Source organism: Hylaeus anthracinus, unplaced genomic scaffold (genome assembly GCF_026225885.1).
Source record: "Hylaeus anthracinus isolate JK02 unplaced genomic scaffold, UHH_iyHylAnth1.0_haploid 11994, whole genome shotgun sequence".
In the NCBI taxonomy this organism is placed as follows: domain Eukaryota; kingdom Metazoa; phylum Arthropoda; class Insecta; order Hymenoptera; family Colletidae; genus Hylaeus; species Hylaeus anthracinus.
In genome coordinates this window covers 1,789,512-1,808,051 of record NW_026534341.1, presented here as the reverse complement: position 1 = coordinate 1,808,051, position 18,540 = coordinate 1,789,512, and the positions used below count along the sequence as shown (strand labels likewise).

At 47.0% G+C, this 18,540-nt stretch overlaps 2 protein-coding genes and 1 long non-coding RNA gene across 8 annotated transcripts in view; 1 reads left to right on the top strand and 2 right to left on the bottom strand.

Moving 5' to 3' along the window:
- LOC128888455 (tyrosine-protein kinase Btk29A) overlaps positions 1–18,540 on the bottom strand; it is a 145,393-nt gene that overhangs the window by 23,644 nt on the left and 103,209 nt on the right. Inside the window, exon 1 of one of the 4 annotated variants that reach the window (XM_054145328.1) lies at positions 17,385–18,033. The exons of the other annotated variants lie outside the window; for them this stretch is intronic. Coding sequence (XP_054001303.1) covers positions 17,385–17,484 — 100 coding nt within the window. The 5' untranslated portion in view covers positions 17,485–18,033. Of the gene's footprint in view, positions 1–17,384; positions 18,034–18,540 lie in introns of those variants that run through there. 4 annotated transcript variants of the gene reach the window in all.
- Positions 1–18,540, top strand: part of LOC128888479 (uncharacterized) — a 92,650-nt gene that overhangs the window by 23,927 nt on the left and 50,183 nt on the right. For all 3 annotated transcript variants that reach the window (XR_008460264.1, XR_008460263.1, XR_008460262.1), the window contains one exon: positions 6,531–6,609. This is a non-coding gene — a long non-coding RNA (uncharacterized LOC128888479). The remainder of the gene's footprint in view (positions 1–6,530; positions 6,610–18,540) is intronic.
- Positions 8,308–9,550, bottom strand: LOC128888463 (insulin-like growth factor-binding protein complex acid labile subunit). The gene has a single exon (XM_054145336.1). It carries the CDS (start codon positions 9,525–9,527, stop codon positions 8,499–8,501), a length of 1,029 nt encoding a protein of 342 aa, XP_054001311.1. The 5' UTR covers positions 9,528–9,550; the 3' UTR covers positions 8,308–8,498.

Below are 18,540 nucleotides of genomic sequence, written 5' to 3'. Positions count from 1 at the left end.
TTAATATTCGAAGAAGTTGGAACCGATCCAGATTAAGAGTTCCTGGATTATTATTAAACGTCGCGGTGACAATTTCCTCGCCCCAGTCATCAGCGGATTTCGCTCGGTGAAGAACTCGGAGACGAAGAGAGTTATTCTTTACGCGTTCTCCTCGAAGAATTACACTAAACCCAGACTGGGTTGTCAATCGAGTCCTCGATCGAATTTTACAAGTGTCTCGACGCGACCATCCCGATTCCTACGGTAACGAATCGAGCTCGAACCACGAGAGACTCGGAGATATTTCACAAAAATCAAAATCTCGAACAACGAATGGAAGATAAAAAAAAATGTCTATTCGTTGTTGTTGGAAACGGAGCGTTTCCATCGTTGCGGTACGAATAGGCTAACCGAATGTTTCGCCGAGCGAAAATATTTGATCGATCCGTGAACAGGGGGCGCCCGAGACCGTCCCGTTCTGTGTATGACTCTCGAGTCGAACCCTTTGTTTCTTTTTTACCTCCATTTCGTTCGCGGTACCGACGATTTTTCTTCCATTTCTGTAACTGTACGATTCGTCTAATAAATTCAGCAATAACGATCGTTGCAACAGTTATTAATTGAGTAGATAGGCCTAGTGCAAATCCGTGAGTCAGCGTTCAGTTACGGGCTGGTGGTTTTCGAGTCTCTTTCCATGCAACGCTCTCGAATGATTAAGGTTCCAGTGAGAAACCGGTAAATGGTCGACGGAGAATAGAGTTCCATCGATTTCCTGGTTACTCAGTCAGAGGGATCGGATCTGATCTGAACCGACGTCGGGACCCTCGATGATCGTTCGTGCGTCGAAACGTCGGAGGAAGTTCGAATTAAATCTGATTCGCGAAACTTTGAAGTTCGACGCTTTCCAATCGGTCGTTTCTTTAGCTTGACTTCAACTTAAGGTTTTCAAGGTTATCGCCAACTGTTCGTTCAAACTTCGATTTACTCGTCGCTGAGGCGTTCGCGTTTGTTATTGCGTAGCAATTAGATTTCAAGTAAAATTTCTCGAAACAGGTTTCGCGACACCGGCTGACACACATAGACGCTACTCGAGGAAGAAAAAGTCGTACGGTTCGAGGTGGTATAATTTGCAGTCGCGCAGTTTTAAATTGACCACGAATGCATTTTCCGTGGATTTTCTCTATTTGTTCTTTTATACGCACTTAAAAAGTAGATACGATTCGGTCTGATTCTTAAACCAACCTGTCGCTGGCCTAAATAAGCTCCCTCGTTGTAAACAAACAAAACTGTGTCAATACACGCGATACGAACTCGTTCGCGCGAAAGATTAGATACAACGTTTGACTTCTGACACTGCTACGACTCGCGAAGATCGGCTTCGAGTAGGTCACTCGGTGAACGAAGCGAAATACAAAAGTCTCGCGTTCCACCGACGAATACCGCGGTTCCTGGAAGATCCTCTTTCCGAGAGACGAAAGTCGAAGGTTCCCGTTCGACGACAGAATTCTGCGAATGTAAACAACAGATAACCCTTAACTGCGTTTTCCGCGAACGTTGATCGAACTCGAGCGTCGACTCGAAAATCATCGCGTCGTTTAACGTGCTTTTATTGAATTCATTCGAACGGTCGTCTCTAGTTTGCTTTTATTACGAGCCGTGCACGGCGTGACGCTCGGATGAAAATACAAATACCGTCGATACTTGACGACATCAAACAAATATTCATCGGCAAATAAATATTTTCCAGCGTTCAGATAAAATGAAAAAAACAAACATTTCGATTATCAATTAGTCATCAGCGAATAGATTCGTTACTCCGAGCGCAAAACAAGTTCGCCCGCGTGTCTCGAATATTACCGCCTTCGACAATATTCCCAAACGTCGCTGCGGAATTTATAGAGGCGTTAACGTGTAGGCCGACGGACTTTAATTACTTCGTCGCGCAGCGAGTAACCCGTTGAATCGGCTCGTTTCGAGTACCCGGTGCGTACCCAATTCTACTAAACGTATCGCGCGCGTCCTGGCTCGAATACTTATCCAGCACTCGTCCGGCCGCTTCACTCGCGATTCGATAGAAATAATAACAGAGGTTTTTTGTTAAACGTTTATTATTCGGCTATGCGAGGCGGCCGTTACAATCGCGTCAAAGCGAAACGTAATTAGCGTCGTCGAGAACGCAATTACGTTCGTTATCGACGCATTAGCGAGCTCGAGGAAAAACGCGATTCCATCGAGCCGATTCGTCGGGATATTCGACACGGTGCGCTCGATTACGGAAAAGTTAACGCGGAAATAAACGAAACGTTGATTCGTTTCGATGGATATTTAATCGGTCACGCGCTACTCCCAATGAAACACAAATTTTCCGTTGGACTGCGAGCCCGCGACGCTGGTCGCTCGATGACGGTTCGATTTCAAAGTTCTTTCATGGACGCGAGATTCTTTCCAAACCTGACTGAAACCAGATTTCGGTATACGTTTCCATGGACGCGAGAGCTTAACTAACGTATAACCGGTTGATCTTGCCTGTAACTATCCCCTGGAACGTTTATTCGAAATAGAAATACACCGCCGGACTTCGTATTCCATTTTATACTCCGATATCTCTCTATTTCTATCCGTACCCGTCGATGGCAAATAAACGGTAAGCGCCGATGTCCTCCGTATTTGGAATTCTATTTTTTCCTGAGAACGTACGCGCGGGTAGATCGTCGCGTTTGCGAAAGGTAATTAAGGTTGGATCGATCGTTGACGTCGACCGAAACGTTTCGATTCCGTTTATCGAATGCTTCCCAGAAAGTAATTGGTAGGTCGTCACGTGAGTAATGCCGTTTCCTGACCCCTTTGAATTCATATTTAGGTGCATCGAAGCTCGATGGAATTCCTGTTGCGGAGCCTTAAAGGTGTTTACGCGTACCCTTATTCGCATTTATCGACTCGGTTTCGCGAGTGGGACTCGAAAACGTTTCCGTCGCGCTGCGAACCTTCGGCCTTGGCGTTGAATCGCAACCTGCACCGTTGGCTTTCACCCACCACGGAAAACTGAAATGTCACCGATCGCCGACAACTCGTTTCGCTCGAATTCCAAACGTCCCGACAGGGAATCGTCCGATACGTAACGGAAGGTTCCCGCCGATTTTCGACACGCGGAATATACAATTGGCGAATCGTTAACGGTAGCTGTCTAGTCCTACCTCGAACACGTCTGGAAAAAGTACTTGTGGCGCGATCTGCGACTTACCTGAAACAAAAAAAGGAAAGATCAAGTTAGAGACACAGTCGTTACTATTTAGGTTGTCCCGAAAGTTTCTTTCGCGAGTTGCACTCGATTATTTCATGTGGTCGTATTTATCTAAATAGACAAATATCTAATTTCATATATATTCATGTTGCAACAGTAACGCAGCAAAATGAATCGTGCGCAATTCGGTAATGTAACATAAAGCATAAAATATCGTGCATGTATTACTTATGAACAAATCGAAAGAAACTTTTCGGACAACCTGATACATATGGATACAAATTATCACGGAATCTACCTAATTGTGTATTTAATTGAAAAGGGTGTCTCTCCGAGTCATATACAACTGTTTAGGTCGTCCTAAAAATCTGTACCACTTGTAATTCTGTTACTCGAATTAATATACGAAACATACCCCGTCGAGTGTTCCAAGAAAAGTTAATGTCTCTCGTTTCACAATATTCATTATACAATTTCAGAAGCATTTGTATTAAATATCGACACAGTCCGTAGCACGAACTTATGGGACGACCTAATACATCGTTCGATTCGACACCACGTGAAATATTTTTGCATTCGATCGAAAAGAGCGTCTTTGAAACTGTCTCTTGATCGCGTTAGAAGTAGATCGACGGTTTAGTGTAAATTCTTTTGCCGGTCGATTCGTTCGAAATTCCTGCAGCTTAGTCGACTGTGCTGCAACAGATTTACCGTGATCTCGATAGACCTCTGTCGACGAAACGATACCAAACAGGAGCTTGCGGTGCAGGTTTTTTTACTCGGCGAGCGGGGATGCTTCGAATCCAGCGACGAGACGAATGTCAATGGGCGGAGGGGGGCGGAGGGGGGAGGGGAGGGGGGGGGGAATAGAAAGTTTAGCGTCGTGATCGGGATAAAAAGCAGGACGCGCGTATCTCGAAGCGTATATCCATAATACCATGGAAATTCTAAGGTGTCCTTTGGTCGCGAGGGGAATACATAGTCCGCGGATCTATTTCGGTCAACCTTGTTCGCGGACCTCTTCGTAAAGTTCTTCGCGGCGAAGGACGGTAACCTCTTGCGACATTTGCTTCAACTCCGTTTGGTTGCTCGTTGGGAAACGCGAACCGACGATTTGTCAACGCTACTTCCGATCGACTTCTTACCCTACTTCACGCGTTTCCTTTTTATTTGTACGACGCCGTGACGTTTAAAATGCATTCGTGTTTATAATACTACGGAAAGTACTGGTGACTTCGTAGGGTCGTCGATCGAATTCTTTGGCGACGAGTTCCTTTTCGATTTCGTTCGCCGAGGCTCCGCAACAGGAATTCCGACGAAATTCGCTGGGAACAAAGTAAACGCGTCCGGCTTTCACAATGCGGCACAAACACAGCCAACGAAAATAGATTTCGATACGCCGACTCATTTCTCGCTTTTACCGCGCGAGAACCAAACTTTCTAGCGCGTATTAATAACGCTGAAACCCGCCTCTAATTAGCACCCGCTTATCGAGTCGATACAACATTTCCTGTTCTGCGATACAATTTTTTGAAACGGAGAAAAACTGCGAATACCTCGCGCCTTTCAAACGAATCGTGGAAAGGTGATCTCCTCGTGCGTTTCGGTCGGGAAAATGTTTCGATTATACGAACAATCCCTGACACCGGGAGCAATCGATTTAATGGGAAACGAGCGTAAGGTGTTACACGATCGCACAACGTCGAAACGCACCAATGGAAAATCGCGGCGGATTTATAGTCGCGCCGCTCGACGCGTTATTCCGTGAAGCACCGAGGCAACTGATCGGACAACGATGTTTTGCAATTTCATTTGCATTCGACCAGCCTTTACAGCGACGTTTCCGGTTAATCGGCCGCCAAAACGCGAGATTATTCGACACGGAACAGTCCAATTAACGCGGCCAATTAATCGAGCAACAAAACGCAAAATCGCCGGTCCGTGTTTGCTGGTCCAAATCGTTTCGGTAAACCGTTGCGAGCGCGACAGAGGTCTATTAGAAGGCTGGGAGCGCGGGTAAACGTAAACGCGACCAGTCCGTTGGAAACTCTTCCCAAAAAGGATCGGACACGGCTTCCGATGCCGACGCTCGAAAAGACAAACGAGCGACGGAGTCGAGCTGCTGCGGATAAAATACAGCGTCGCGGTTCGGCGCCCTTTTTCATCAGCGATCGATCATTATGATCGACGCCCCTAATACTACGCCGGGACAGCCAACGACACCCTCGAATATTTCTTCTCCTGTAATTTACGGACCCTCGCCGAGGATGGAAATAAGGCTATTCCGGGTTTAAAAGTCCCGACGCTCTTTCGCTGATGAAAGGCCTGTTTGCGTAGCTTTTTTTTTTTTATTTCGATTCAAAGTATCGCGCAGACCCTTAACTCTCTCTGAATCACCGGATGGGGGGTAAAGTCTTGCTCCAGGATTTCCAAAAGTGCTTCACAGATCGAAATCGCAACGTTGAAAATTCCGCGTTGAATTTAACGCAAATTTTTGGGTCAATTTAATGTATCAGAACGTTCGACCGATATCAAAATTAAATACTAAAAATGACAAAAGTATGTATTTACCTGATTAAATAGATCGTTCGTCTCTAATTGTACGAATAGAAACGATCGTTAAGGGAATCGCTTCATCGAGTTCGGGGTCACTCTTTAATCCTATTGGTATTCGATAAGCGATCTACTGTGTTCCAGAGATCGTGAACTTCGTGGTAACGTCATCCAGCCGATAGCCAAGCTTTCCTGGAGCTTCGAGTGTAAAATTGCTTTACGTAATTCGTTCCCTTCGCGGCAAAAATATCCGTGCGCTATTTTTTCTTTTTATCTTTACTACGCTAAAAAAAAACGTACGAATTATTTCTAATACCAAGGTGCACCTCTTTGCGCGAGACGATCTACGAGGGTGGTCGGTTATTAGAGCAGAGAGGCGAACGGGTTTAGGAAACGGGAGCGGGGAGTCAATCGGTGGGGATACCTGGTCCGATCGCTTACTTATCGCCAGGTAGATGAAGTAATTGTCGTAGGTGAGCGGGAGGGTACAGCGAACTGGAAGGTCCCCGTATATCATTGCGCTCGATTCGATCTACTTAACATTACAACGACAGTTTAAGGTCGATCGGGTACGAGTTTAATCCAGCAAGATGATTTAATCCTGTCACAATGCGCTATCCTCGCATCCGTCGCGATTGTCGGGCGTTTCCCACGCCGAAGAAATCTCGATCGCATTGAAAATTCACTTTCGCAGATATAAATAACGCGTGCCTTACTGACATACCATTGTCGCTAATTCGATGCGTTTCTCTTTAAGCGTCACGAGAGGCGTTCACGCAATCGGCCGAAGCTTTTCTGGAGGTAATCTTTCCACGGAGACAACGACCACGTAACAGGTAACGCGAGCTCTGTAAATTCGTACGCACACGTTTTCGATTAAACGCGAATATAATTGAATATAATTCGTATATCGCGTTTGGAAACGGTCATCGGACCTGTCCCGATGATAGGTTTAGCGTTAAACCAGTTAACGCGCTTCGATAAATCGAGTCGAGCCAAGTTTCGTAGACAATCGCACGGGTAAATAGGCTCGTACACGGAAAGAAAATTGCTCGCGAAACACCATTCGGGAACTGGGTCGCGACGAAGTGGCATCGACAAAGGAACACCCTGTATACCGGCTTGTCGATGTTTGCTCGGTAGCGTAATGTTTCTTTAGAGGCACGGCGACATGACAGGCCAATAAAATGTGAAAAATTACCGTGCGATCTCTGTAACGGATACGCGTAGGTAGCTACAGGGGTTTCCAGCGGGTTGCACGATGATAGATGTACACAGCCAAGAGGTTCCGGGTTAAGTCGGGAGGGGAGGCGAGTCGACCGCGCCGCAAATTAGAAAATAAAGAAGTCCCGGAAAAACAGGCGAAACGAAAGCTGGCCTTTATTTCCCGATTCCTTTTTCCTCCTTGTCCCCTTTGTCCGACAACGAACATTCATCTCGATCCGTGGAATAATATAAAAGACGAGGGGGAAACCGAGCTCCTTAACCGCTGGCTATATGCGCGACAAACAGCCGTCTGTTCGAATAATCGCGATTTCTTCCTCGTCCGGGCGACGTTATTGCCATTCAACGACGTTTATCGCGCCCGACAAGACGCGCAACGACGAGGAAGTCGACGAAACATCGACAATAACGAACGGCAATTCGATGCAGTACTGCTGTTACTCTCGTCGCACTTGCTTGCGTCGAAATTAACATGGCTCTGTTATGTATCGCACGAAATGTTAGTCGTCGAGGATCGACGTTGCTTTCGATCGACAATCGTGTCATCTTTATTTAGTTTCTGTTTCTTTAGCAGTGAGCGGCGATCAGTGATGGGCAAAACCCTACGTTTCGAATAAATCTGAAGTTTTGCCGATACGTTCGTCTCGTTCCCTCTTTCGAACATTTTCCAGCGAAAGAAACGAGACAAACACATCGGCAAACTTCGGATTCATTCGAAGCCTAGGGTCTTACCCGTCTCTGGCGACGATAGCATTAGGGTGGCCGAAAAGTAACGTCATTTCTTTTAAATTCAAACAAATACGTTTTTTTTTAACTCCTTAACCTACGAGTACATGTGAGACTCGCAGTCTTGTGTTCGGGCGAAATGTGTTCGGGCATGGGCCGTCGTAACGCGTCGACATCGTGTCATCTTTAGCAGGGAACGCGATATTTATTACAAGGACTCGCGTTAGAGGCGTGGGCATTGAATCGGCGCGAGTCTCGCGGTGAAAGTGCGGCTTTTAAGCGCGGCGTTAGAGATACATATATCGTTTCGGAAAGCGGATACTTGTGCGAGAGTCCCCGACATCCAGAGGTCTGGGGACACTTTGAGCTTGATTTACAACGGCGGTTCAATGACGGCACGATCGCGGCACGCTCGCGACGCATTCGAATGCGATTCGGTGCTCCTGAACGTGACTGGAACGGTTGAACGTCGGGCCTGCGTTTGGTCGCTCGAAAAGCGGAAAATTATGTTCAAAGCGAGCAGTGGTAAATTGCCACGGCGTCGATCACCGAACGAGTTTGAGATTTTAGTGAAACGAAGCGTACAGGTTTGTGCGTGTAAATTTTATTCGTCGTCGCAAGATCTCTTAGTCCTTCCATCGAGAAAATAACGTTAAAGATACAACAGTGGCGCGCGTTGTAATGCTGCAAGATTTATTTGTATCGAACGAACGATTATTCGGTAGAGCACTTGTTCGCAATCCACGGAACGCAGTCTCTCGCTGTTTCCTTGTTATTACGTATGCAGGATCGCCAAAAGCGGCAATCCGAAAGCCTTCCTGTCGACGTTAGTCACGTTATTGTTCGCGAGATTGACGTTCCTCAACGAGACGAGACGAGTGAACGCGCCCGAGTCCACGACACCGATCCTGTTGTTGGACAGATCGAGCTTCTTCAAACTGGTCAGCCCGTCGAACATCGCCGAATCGACGCTGGACAGTTTGTTATCCCTGAGATCCAGCTGCTCCAGTATACCCAAGTCCGCGAATGCTCCCGGCTCGATGTCTGCGATCTCGTTGTGCTGCAGGTACAACAGCCTCAAGCCGATCAGTCCCTTGAAGTCGGTCCTGGCGACGCTGGACAGTTGGTTCTGTTCCAAAAACAGGCCGTCCAGTTTGTGCAGTCCTCGAAAGGTCCCAGGCCGAACGGATGTCAGCCGATTGTTCTCCAAGTGTAGACGCGTCAGCTCCGTCATCCTAGCAAAACTACCCGCCTCTATGCCGGCGATCTTGTTGTCGTTCAGCCAGAGAAAGAGCAACGACGAAGACAATCCGGAGAAGGAGCCAGCGTCGATCGACTCGACGTCGTTGTGGCCCAGGTACAACCACATCAGGTTCGTCAAGCCTGCGAAAGAGTCCCTTGGGATACCGTTGATCTTGTTGAAAATCAAAGACAACGAGCGCAACTGTTTCAGCTCTGCGAACAGGCTCGCCGATAACGTCACCACGTTGCCGTCCAGGTCCAGTCGTTCCAGCTTATCCAATCCGCGGAAAGACTCTCGCGTCACCACGGAGATTTTGTTCCCCTGCATGAAACTCAGACGCGTAGTGGTCAAGTTCTTGAACGCGTTCTCGCGAATCGCCAGCAGGTCCAGGTCGTCGATCTCGAGCCTGTCCTCCGACTCGTGCTGGATCACGTCCACCAGGACACCCTTGTTATGGCACACCGTGTAACCGTTCGCGCGATCGCAGCTCGGCGCCTCCGTCGACGACGCGATCGTCGACAGCGCGAGGATAAACGTCAACGACAGAGGAACTTTCGACATTGCGATTTGATCGCGACTGAGACGCTTACAAATATACCGCGGCCGTTTATATGCGCTATTTGTTGCACAGCGGTGCAGTCGAGATTAGATAGCGGCTGTGACCTCCGACACAATTATCGGCTCGAGAGGAACTTGCGTCTCTCGCGAAATCGTGCTTTTCAGCTTACACATTTCTTATTTTATTACTAAAGATCGGCGTCGTTCACACTTAACATGTTTGATCCCCGCGTCATCTGTGTATACAGTCGGTCCCAGAAATATTCGTACTCTCCGTGTTTATTGGAGGAATTTGTCTAAGTTAAATGATAGGTTTCCAAATAAAAGAAAAAAAATTTTTTTTTTTTTATACAAGGTGTTCCAAAAATGTTGGAGGTCCTTGGAAGGGGTGATTCGGAGGGTGATTCGAAACAACTTTTTCCTTAGCGAAAATGTCGTCCGAGGCTTCGTTGAGGAGATATTAACAGAAAACCTCCACCAATCAGAACGCGGCGTAGCACGTAGCCTACGCCTACCGCGGGCGTTCCACCGACGTACTCGCGCTCTGATTGGTCAGGGTTTTCTGTTTAATATCTCCTCAACGAAGCCTCGGACAACATTTTCGCTAAGGAAAAAGTTGTTTCAAATCACCTCCCGAATCACTCCTTCCAAGAACCTCCAACATTTTTCGGACACTTTGTGTATATACAAGTGAAACATTTATTCGAAAACATTGAACCTATTATTTAATTCAGACAAACTTCTTTATTAAACATAGCGGGTACAAATATATATTAATGAGACCGATCGTAGGCGGCAGGGAGTTAAATAAATCATTTTCCGAAAGTTGAGCGTCGAAGTGTTAAGGGACACCTGCCACTAATTAGGCCCGGTAAATCGAGATTCGATCGTATCGTCGAAAAGTGACTTACCTCGACTCGAACCACCCAAAAAGGAATGAATCGTCGTAAAATCGAAACGCGACCCTGAACTTGCAACGATCTTCCCTCCTTTAGGGGGTCCGTTTTTTCTCCACGGCGACGACCTATTTCTCCCGATAGTTGTCGAGGGTGCCTTGCGCTGTTCCAGGGTAATTAAGTGATCCGAAACAAGGCAAATTATTGGACCGCGCGGAGAGTGGGTCCTTACTGCTTGGACCGTTCGATAAAAGGAAGAAAGGCGGCTGGAATAAATCGGTTCCAGGCCGAGACGGAGCGGTAGAGATTGGCGAAACGGGAGGAAGAAAAGCCTGGCGGGGCGAGACGGGAGAAAAATAGGGAAATGGAGTGGCAGGAAGGGACGCGAGGCGAAGGAAGTACGTTCTCCGGTGGATGGAAACGAGGGTCGATACTTCCGAGGGAGAAATATCGCCGATAAATTTCCGGTTGTCGTCGATACGTAGATGCTCGATCGTGATATTTTCTTGCCGCGACGGTTTCTAATAAAGCACGGGGACGCGAGCTGACTTTCGTGTCTTTAAAGGCGACCATCGATTTTACTCCGTGCACCTCTGATCGCGGAGATATTAAGGGGTTACCTATTTGATTTCTGACAAAACTAACGGCGATAGACAAAAATGTTACGTACACAAAAAAGGATTTGGTCGTCAACGAGCAGCAACACGAGCTAAATACAAGCGGTACCAAGACATAGTTGTCCGCACGATTGATATTCGAGGTCTGGCCCAGTCCGTGCGGCGCGGCAATTACATTTCAAATTCGAGACTTTGTCGTCCGTGACATCTTTTTGAGGCGCGATGTCGCGTCGCCGATCCGTTCAACGATGCCAGGTACGTCGCGAACGATTTTCAAGGCTGCGGCGTCCCTACCACCGAGAAACTTTCTAAGGTATCGGTGAAAACCCAAGAAGAGCGATTCTCCTCTTGCCGCGGCGAGGTCACCGAACGACGCCGCGCGTTCCGTTCGCTCGTTTCGCCCGATGCAGATGCTCTCCGCGTCGCGACGAAAAGATCTGGATTGCAGTGACTCGGTCTGCCAGACTGATTCACGTGGACGTTATTAAGATGAAAATTTGGGACTTGAGAAACCCACGACCACTCGGTCGATTAGAATACAGGCCTGTAATGGTCGCGACAGAAGGTAAAACGAGAAAGAAGAGTCCTTTTTAATCAAAGAATATTCGAGCAAATTGTAAGCGAGATTCGAGTGCTGCGTGACGATGCATCCTCGTCTTTATCGCGTTTCAATTATATCTATTGGAAAAAAATACCAATCGAGGACCAATTATCCGTACCATAATTGCGAGCTACTCGTGAAACAAGATTTCGTAACCGAAGATTCCTCATAATTCTCTTCGGATTCTTGCCATATCCCGATGGAACTAATAATTAATAGATAATCACGATGCAATTTTCCAGAAACTTCCTTCCTTAGCTGTTAGATCTGTTAAAAATAAAAAAAAAAAAAAACACGAAACGAGTCAGAAACGAGCGTAACGTCGTTTAAATTCATTCGGCGGTCGGCGAGACGCGTGAATAACGAGATCGCGCGACCTCGAGTACGCTTCGTGTTCGATTCGCGTATTTTCGAGTGCGAAGGGCACGCGATAAACGTGCGCGAACGCGAATCGGCCTTGCGAATATCGTTTAGAACGCGAGGCCGTGCAGCCTGTTTGTTGCCTACCTGCAGAAGCGACAGATGTTCGACGCGCGACAAAGAGTTTATTTTGTTCCTTCGTGGCGAGCTCGCGGATCGTCCTTGTGGTTTCGCTTCATCGAATTATCGATATTAACGCTGTTCGTGCAATCGAACTCGAGCTATTATTTATCGCGATCGTGTCTATCCGAAGTCTAAAAAGTGTACAAATGCGGGTGATATAGGAAGCCTTTAATTCAGCCAGCATCGGTATCTCTTATCGTCGGTGTAAATTATCCGCGAAACAATCGTAGGAAGCGACCTTGTCGTCTTCAAAGGGACCTCGGCAATACCTGCAACACCTTGCCAAAGTAATTTCCGACACCTGCGTACAATCGTTCAGGTGTTTTCATAGTCTCGACACCTTCGACTCTGACGCACTCGGAGACGGACGATACCGATACATAACGATCGCGGACCATCCACTCGACGAGACTTCTGCTTCGAACGAGCATTCTGCTTACGTTTATTCTTATTTCAGAGGACAGTTTTTCTAGAGACTTTAGCTGATCGCGAGACCTTTCGGAATCGATTATTTTTTTTTTTTTTTTTTCTAGAATATTCGCTACACCGGAATTCCCATTTCGAATCGTTTCTTCGTTTCCGTCAAAAAATTCCGCGGTTACGCGCAAGGGCAGACTCGTCGCGAGAAATCCTCGGGCGAAGAAGTGAAAGCTCGGTCGCTCGAGGCGCGAGAAGAAGAGGAGGCATTTCTCGAGGAGGAACGTTCGACGTCTAGCGAGCCGATCGTGGAATTACTTCCGTGTGGCCGATTGCGAAATCCTCGCAATCGCAACACCGCCGAGATCGTTTCAACGATGACGGAATCGCGTAGATTTACGAGCCTTACTTTTGCAACAAACTATTCCAATCGTTCGCCGCGTACCGAATGGCTTCGGATTCACTTTATTCGTATAATTTTGACCATGGGCAGCAATTGAACGGTGCTGCGTCGAAATAAGCAACTCCGTCGGGACCGGTGAGTCGCTTGTTTCGAGGGACGTGTATGCTATTCGGCTTGGCTTTGCTCTCGAGCGTGGCAAAAGGGAAACCCGTAGATAAATCAAAGGGTTCAACAAAACGATCGCTCGAGCACGGGTGTTATTCTTTGGAGAAGGACTAGTAAAATCGAATTCTTTTTTAACCGACTTCGAAAAGGAGACTGTTACTCAATTCGACGTGTATATATATATTTTTTCGGACCTCTCACTCGACGGCTTCCAATAAAAAGTTGGAGACAACGAGTTGCTTACTTCGAGACAATACCGTATCGCTTAGGCGCGATATGTTCGACCTACGAGGTCGGTATAAAATCGAACCGCCTCGCGAATGTCAGACTCGATGATCGCCGCGCCATATACGTCCATCGAGGAGTAATTGTGTTGCGCGTGTGCAATTTGTCCCAACGAGCCTCGTCCTATTTTAGCTATCGAGCGACTCGCTTTTTATTAACGTTAACTATCCTAGCGGCGTTCCATTAAACGCGGAAACTTCACCGAGGGATTCCGTCGCTCCGCGACCACGATAATTAGAGAACATCGCTGGTAAATTAATACCTCACGCGCGTACCAATTTGCGCATCAAGAACTTCGCTAAGAATACCGTTGCAGCCGTGTTAGAAATTCAGCATTCCGTTTTATTCGTCGCGTTGCGTTACATCGACTCTGTTACACCGACCGTGCTCTTCCTTCGAACTGTTTAACGCGCAAAACATCTCACGGCTTGCGTTCCCTAGCACGAAGGTACGGGAAATCGTGAACGACTTGAAAGCCAGGGAAAACTTCCCTTGGAACGAAAACATTTAGTCGAAGGTACTCGATTCTTATTCATTCGGACGAAACGAAACAGACGTGTAAAACAAATTGGCGATCCTCGAGCACGTTTTACTACTGCGTCTTTGTGAAAACGTTCGAGAGGAACTTTGTTTCACGAGGAGGATGAACGATAAAGGAGTTTTTCTATAAAATAAAAAAAAAAAGAAAAAAAAGAAAAAAAAAAGAAGAAAAAGAAAGCTGTCCCCTGGATCTTCGCTGCGAGAGTTTCTCTATAAAAACGATGGAACCATAAAGAATCATTTCTGCGAAGAAAGTTTCCGGATAAAAGAAGCGGAGGATCGTTCTTGTCGGAGCGTCCGCTTGTAAGGAAGTAGTCGACCCGTGCGAAATTGATCCTCTCTGTTTTATTTTTGTACAAAACACGGGTTTACGCAGGCTTGGGCGAAAACCGCAGGATCTCGACATTCTTAACCCTTCTTCGATCGAATGCAAAATCGTAACCAACACCTGTTACGCGGGTAACGTAACACCGAGAAAAAAACGTCGGAAGATCACCGACGTTTTCGATATCAATTTTCCTCGAAATTCGCCGGGGCAGGGTACATTCCGAAAAATGATTTGCGCGGAACAAAAATAGCCCATGGTCGAACCTTGTTCGTTCTGCTACGAGCATTTTTTTTTTTTTTTTTTCCAAACTAATTCAGAGCGATCGACCCGAACTGGGGAAAGTTGATCGGGCTGCGGAATTAATAAAACGCTCGCGTAGCAACCTGTACTATTGTCCGCGATCCAAATTACGGCCAGTTGTAGCTATACCTCGAGTCTGTTCGAATATATCGCGAAACAAATTAATTTCATCGATGCAAGCTTTATTTTTGGGACGCGGAAAAACGGCATTGAAACTAATTGCTCGAGAGTAGCTGTGAATTATTGCGTCGATTCCCAGAGTGAAACTGGTGAATATTTCCATGAAGTTAAAACCACATCTCGAAACTATGGAAAAGTAGGTAATTTAACATTCGTCGTAGTATTCGATATCTTATCTTCGACCGGATATACGAATCCTATTCAGATCTATTTTCTTTATCGTCTCGCCCGTAGAATTAACGTATTTAATTCCTTAATGAGAAGGATTTTCAAAGCATTTCTATTTCTATTTCTATTTCTATTTCTTTTTGCTATAATTAATATATGCTTCGTCGGTGTATTTTTCTATTTAAACGACCGACTGACCGCAGGGTCGATACAGGTGACGAATGACTCGTCGCTCGCGATCGAATCGAAGCACATTCTAAATTTTAGAATCTCCCCGTACGCGATCGTCGAAAAAGCGTAATCCGTCGGGTCGTATCCGACCTGTCGATCAACGGTTTCGGGACATTTACACGGACGATTTGCCATCTGAAATCTACACTCGCCACGCGTCCGATTTGTCGGTTCTATAACGCATCGAGCCGCGTGAAATCGCGGCGAGTTGAAAGCCGTATCGCACGATGCAATTGCGATCTTGACATTAGGCGTGGCAGGAACGTTGCGATTCTCCTCTCCCGGAGGAGCACGATCGCGCGGCGGTAAAGGTCTCTTCGTTTCGCCGTGTTTTCGAGTCGTGGAAATTACTGGGTCGCGCGATCGGTTCGTTGGGACTTTAATGGCGCGCTTTTGCGATGCAGGATCGCGCTTAATTGGCTGCCCAAGGCCGCTTTCCCCATTCTGGATGCGAAATTGTGGCGAAACGATGGGAATACTTCAAACGGGAACGGGAAGGAGTGGGGAATTCTCAACCGGGCGAAAAATACTAGCCGGGAATAAGACGTCGGAGTGTATTCGCGAACGATAAATAGGATTTTACCTAGCTTTGCTAATGGTCGACGGTTACGGTAAACTAACGTTACGCCAAGTACTTGTTACGTTGTCGTTCAGGTGTAACGCGGAGAAGAACGAAAGTGACTTCTCAATCGCTCGCAATTACCTCGCCTGACATTAGGCGTCGAAGGAAGAAAATACTCGGCTATTCTTATGAAACGGATACCGCTCGATCGTGCACCGACTGTTCTCTGCTAACCTTTTGCATTTTGCGCAAGCGATATTTCGATATGAATACAATTGCGCGCGTCGAGCGGATGCTTTCCCCTCGGTTCGACCGAAAAAAGGCGAAACACGCCGAGGGACGGCCGGTTCGTTCGCTTTTTCGTTAATTCATTCATTTATTTCGTTAACGAACGAGTCGAGACCCGATTCCATTACGCGGCACTCGCTCGAACTTAGTCGAATCTTTGTTCCTGTCGATTTTCGAAATGTTAACGCGAAACGGTCCGTTGATATCCAATAACGCGGTCGACTTTACCGAAACTTGCAACTAAAACGATCGAATGTAAAACGATCGACGCGAGACATTTGACCAATGGATGTTTATGTCCAAGGACGCGCGATTTTCCACCGTGTACGCAATGAAATTATAGTACGTCGTAATTAATACACCAGAGGAAATCAGATTTCAAGCAACGACGCTGTGTTAGCGGCGACACACGTTTGACCTTTCGCGACTCTTTTATCCAGACGCTTATCACAGCGCGCTATAGCGTTGCAGCCAATAATCGATGCTGCCAAATCGGATGCATTTTAATCGTTTCATTGTGCAGCAGCAGCAGCCGCCGATAAGAGTAACGTTGCGACGATTTGGCCGTGATTCTGGTCGCAACGTCGCGGGAACAACGTTATCGGCTTTCTCTATATCAAAATTCAGGTGGCTCGGTAGACCGAAGACTCGTAAAAACGAAGTAAGCAAGTTTCGGCATAGAAACTCGCGATACATTTGAGAGAACGAGGACAGCTGGACAAGTTATCATTATTGTTTCTCCTCCCGTTCCCACTTCCGGCTCGGAAGTCACCGATCAATCTCGGGAATATTTATTCGGGAATAATTCTTCTCTCTTCTTCGTTCGCTCGAGCATACGTTACGAGTTTACACGCAGTTCTTTAATAAGTAAATAACAGGTAAATAACAGGTAAATAATAGGTAAACGGGCTTGTTTTTTAAATAAAAAAGTAACTAGTTAACTAAAAAAGTATAGCGTATAATTTTCAGACGTACAGCGTTCGATCGCCGATGAGTTTCAAATATTCTGGAACGAACGAGCGTACAAGCGGACCGCGATAAGGTACGAAAATGATCGTGGTCGTTACTTGTACGCATAAACATTTTCATAATCACGCTACAATCACCGCGCGTTACGTCCACGTGAAAAAAAAAAAAAATACAAAATCACGCTCGAAAGAGGTACGAAGGCACAGGAAACGTTACATGAAAGCCAGGATGCGGTTTGCCGAAGAACGGATCAACGATGCGAAAAATGATCTCGAGACGCGCAGGAAACGGAGCTCGAGTGTGTCGCGGTTTACAACGCGTCGATATCTATTCGTTTTATTCGTTTATTTGTATGTTCGAGACCTACCGGAATTGGCGTGGCCATGTCCAGCGGTGCTGTTGGTCGCGGAATGAACGGCGTTCGTCGCCGCGTTCGCGACGTGCTTCAACGCACTTATCACCATCATATCTTCTATCACAGTAGGATCACCGTTATCACAGGATCGTAGCTGGTCAACCCAGGCACTCGCGACTCGGCGTAACGCGGCTCAAACACCGAATTGTCCGAACATCGACATGGCGAATAACCCTCTATTTCATCTTAAACGATAGTTTCGACTCGCAAACCCGCGCGAGAACCAACGAACGAAAGAGAAATTCGAGTCGGATTCCGGACTGTCCGACGATCGACTAATTACGCTTCCAAAGGCGCACATCAACGCTTGAAATCCTACTCGATGCAAGGAATACCGCGATGCGTCGTAGGAGCGTTGCTCCACATTTCTGAACGATCCCCGGAAACTTGTAATCCAGCGCGTCGATAGCCTTCACCGAAAACACGAATTCGTCGAGCGGGAAAACGTCGATCGGCTCGTAAAAAAGCGTCTCGAGAAAGGAGGAACGGAACGCACACCGATCGTGGCTGTCGTCTAGGCGCGACTAAGTAGTTCCAGCACGCGTAGAGATCGCGAAAGGCAGTCGCCAGTCAGCCAGTCAAGCCAGGTTTGCCCCTCTTCTTCTTCCTCGGCCTTCTTCGGAGTTTCACCTTCACGGAAGTCTTGGCTCTCGCGAGCGAGACTCGCGCGTAGGTGTCGAACACCGCCGGATCCACTCTATTTCTTCACCAGAGGGGGATGACCTGGAAGCGTTACGCCTATGGCTTCGCGATAATCGAATAGTTAGGCATCGTCGACTCGCCCGCGCCGTTTCGACTAGGAATGGCGCGAAAAATCACCGACAACGATTATTCGCGGTGATCGCACAATCGCGATCGCGCTCGTGATTAAATTTCGATCACGATCGTGATCCGGAAGATGGCGTTTCGAAAGCGGTTCGTGTTAATTGTTATCGTTACGGTCTCGCTGTCTTCCCTTGGCGGAAATTCAAGAAACTACAAATGAGTCAAATTTAAATTTTAGTAAAATTATATCGACACTGCCTTTAGAGTCAAAACAAGAACGCGAAACGTAGGGTACGGGATTGCGTCGCGTAGGTAAAGCGATCGACCGTGGATCCGAGGATCG

Coding starts and splice junctions, on each gene's coding strand:
- LOC128888463 (XM_054145336.1), bottom strand. CDS start 9,527: ATGTCGAAAGTTCCTCTGTCGTTGACGTTTATCCTCGCGCTGTCGACG.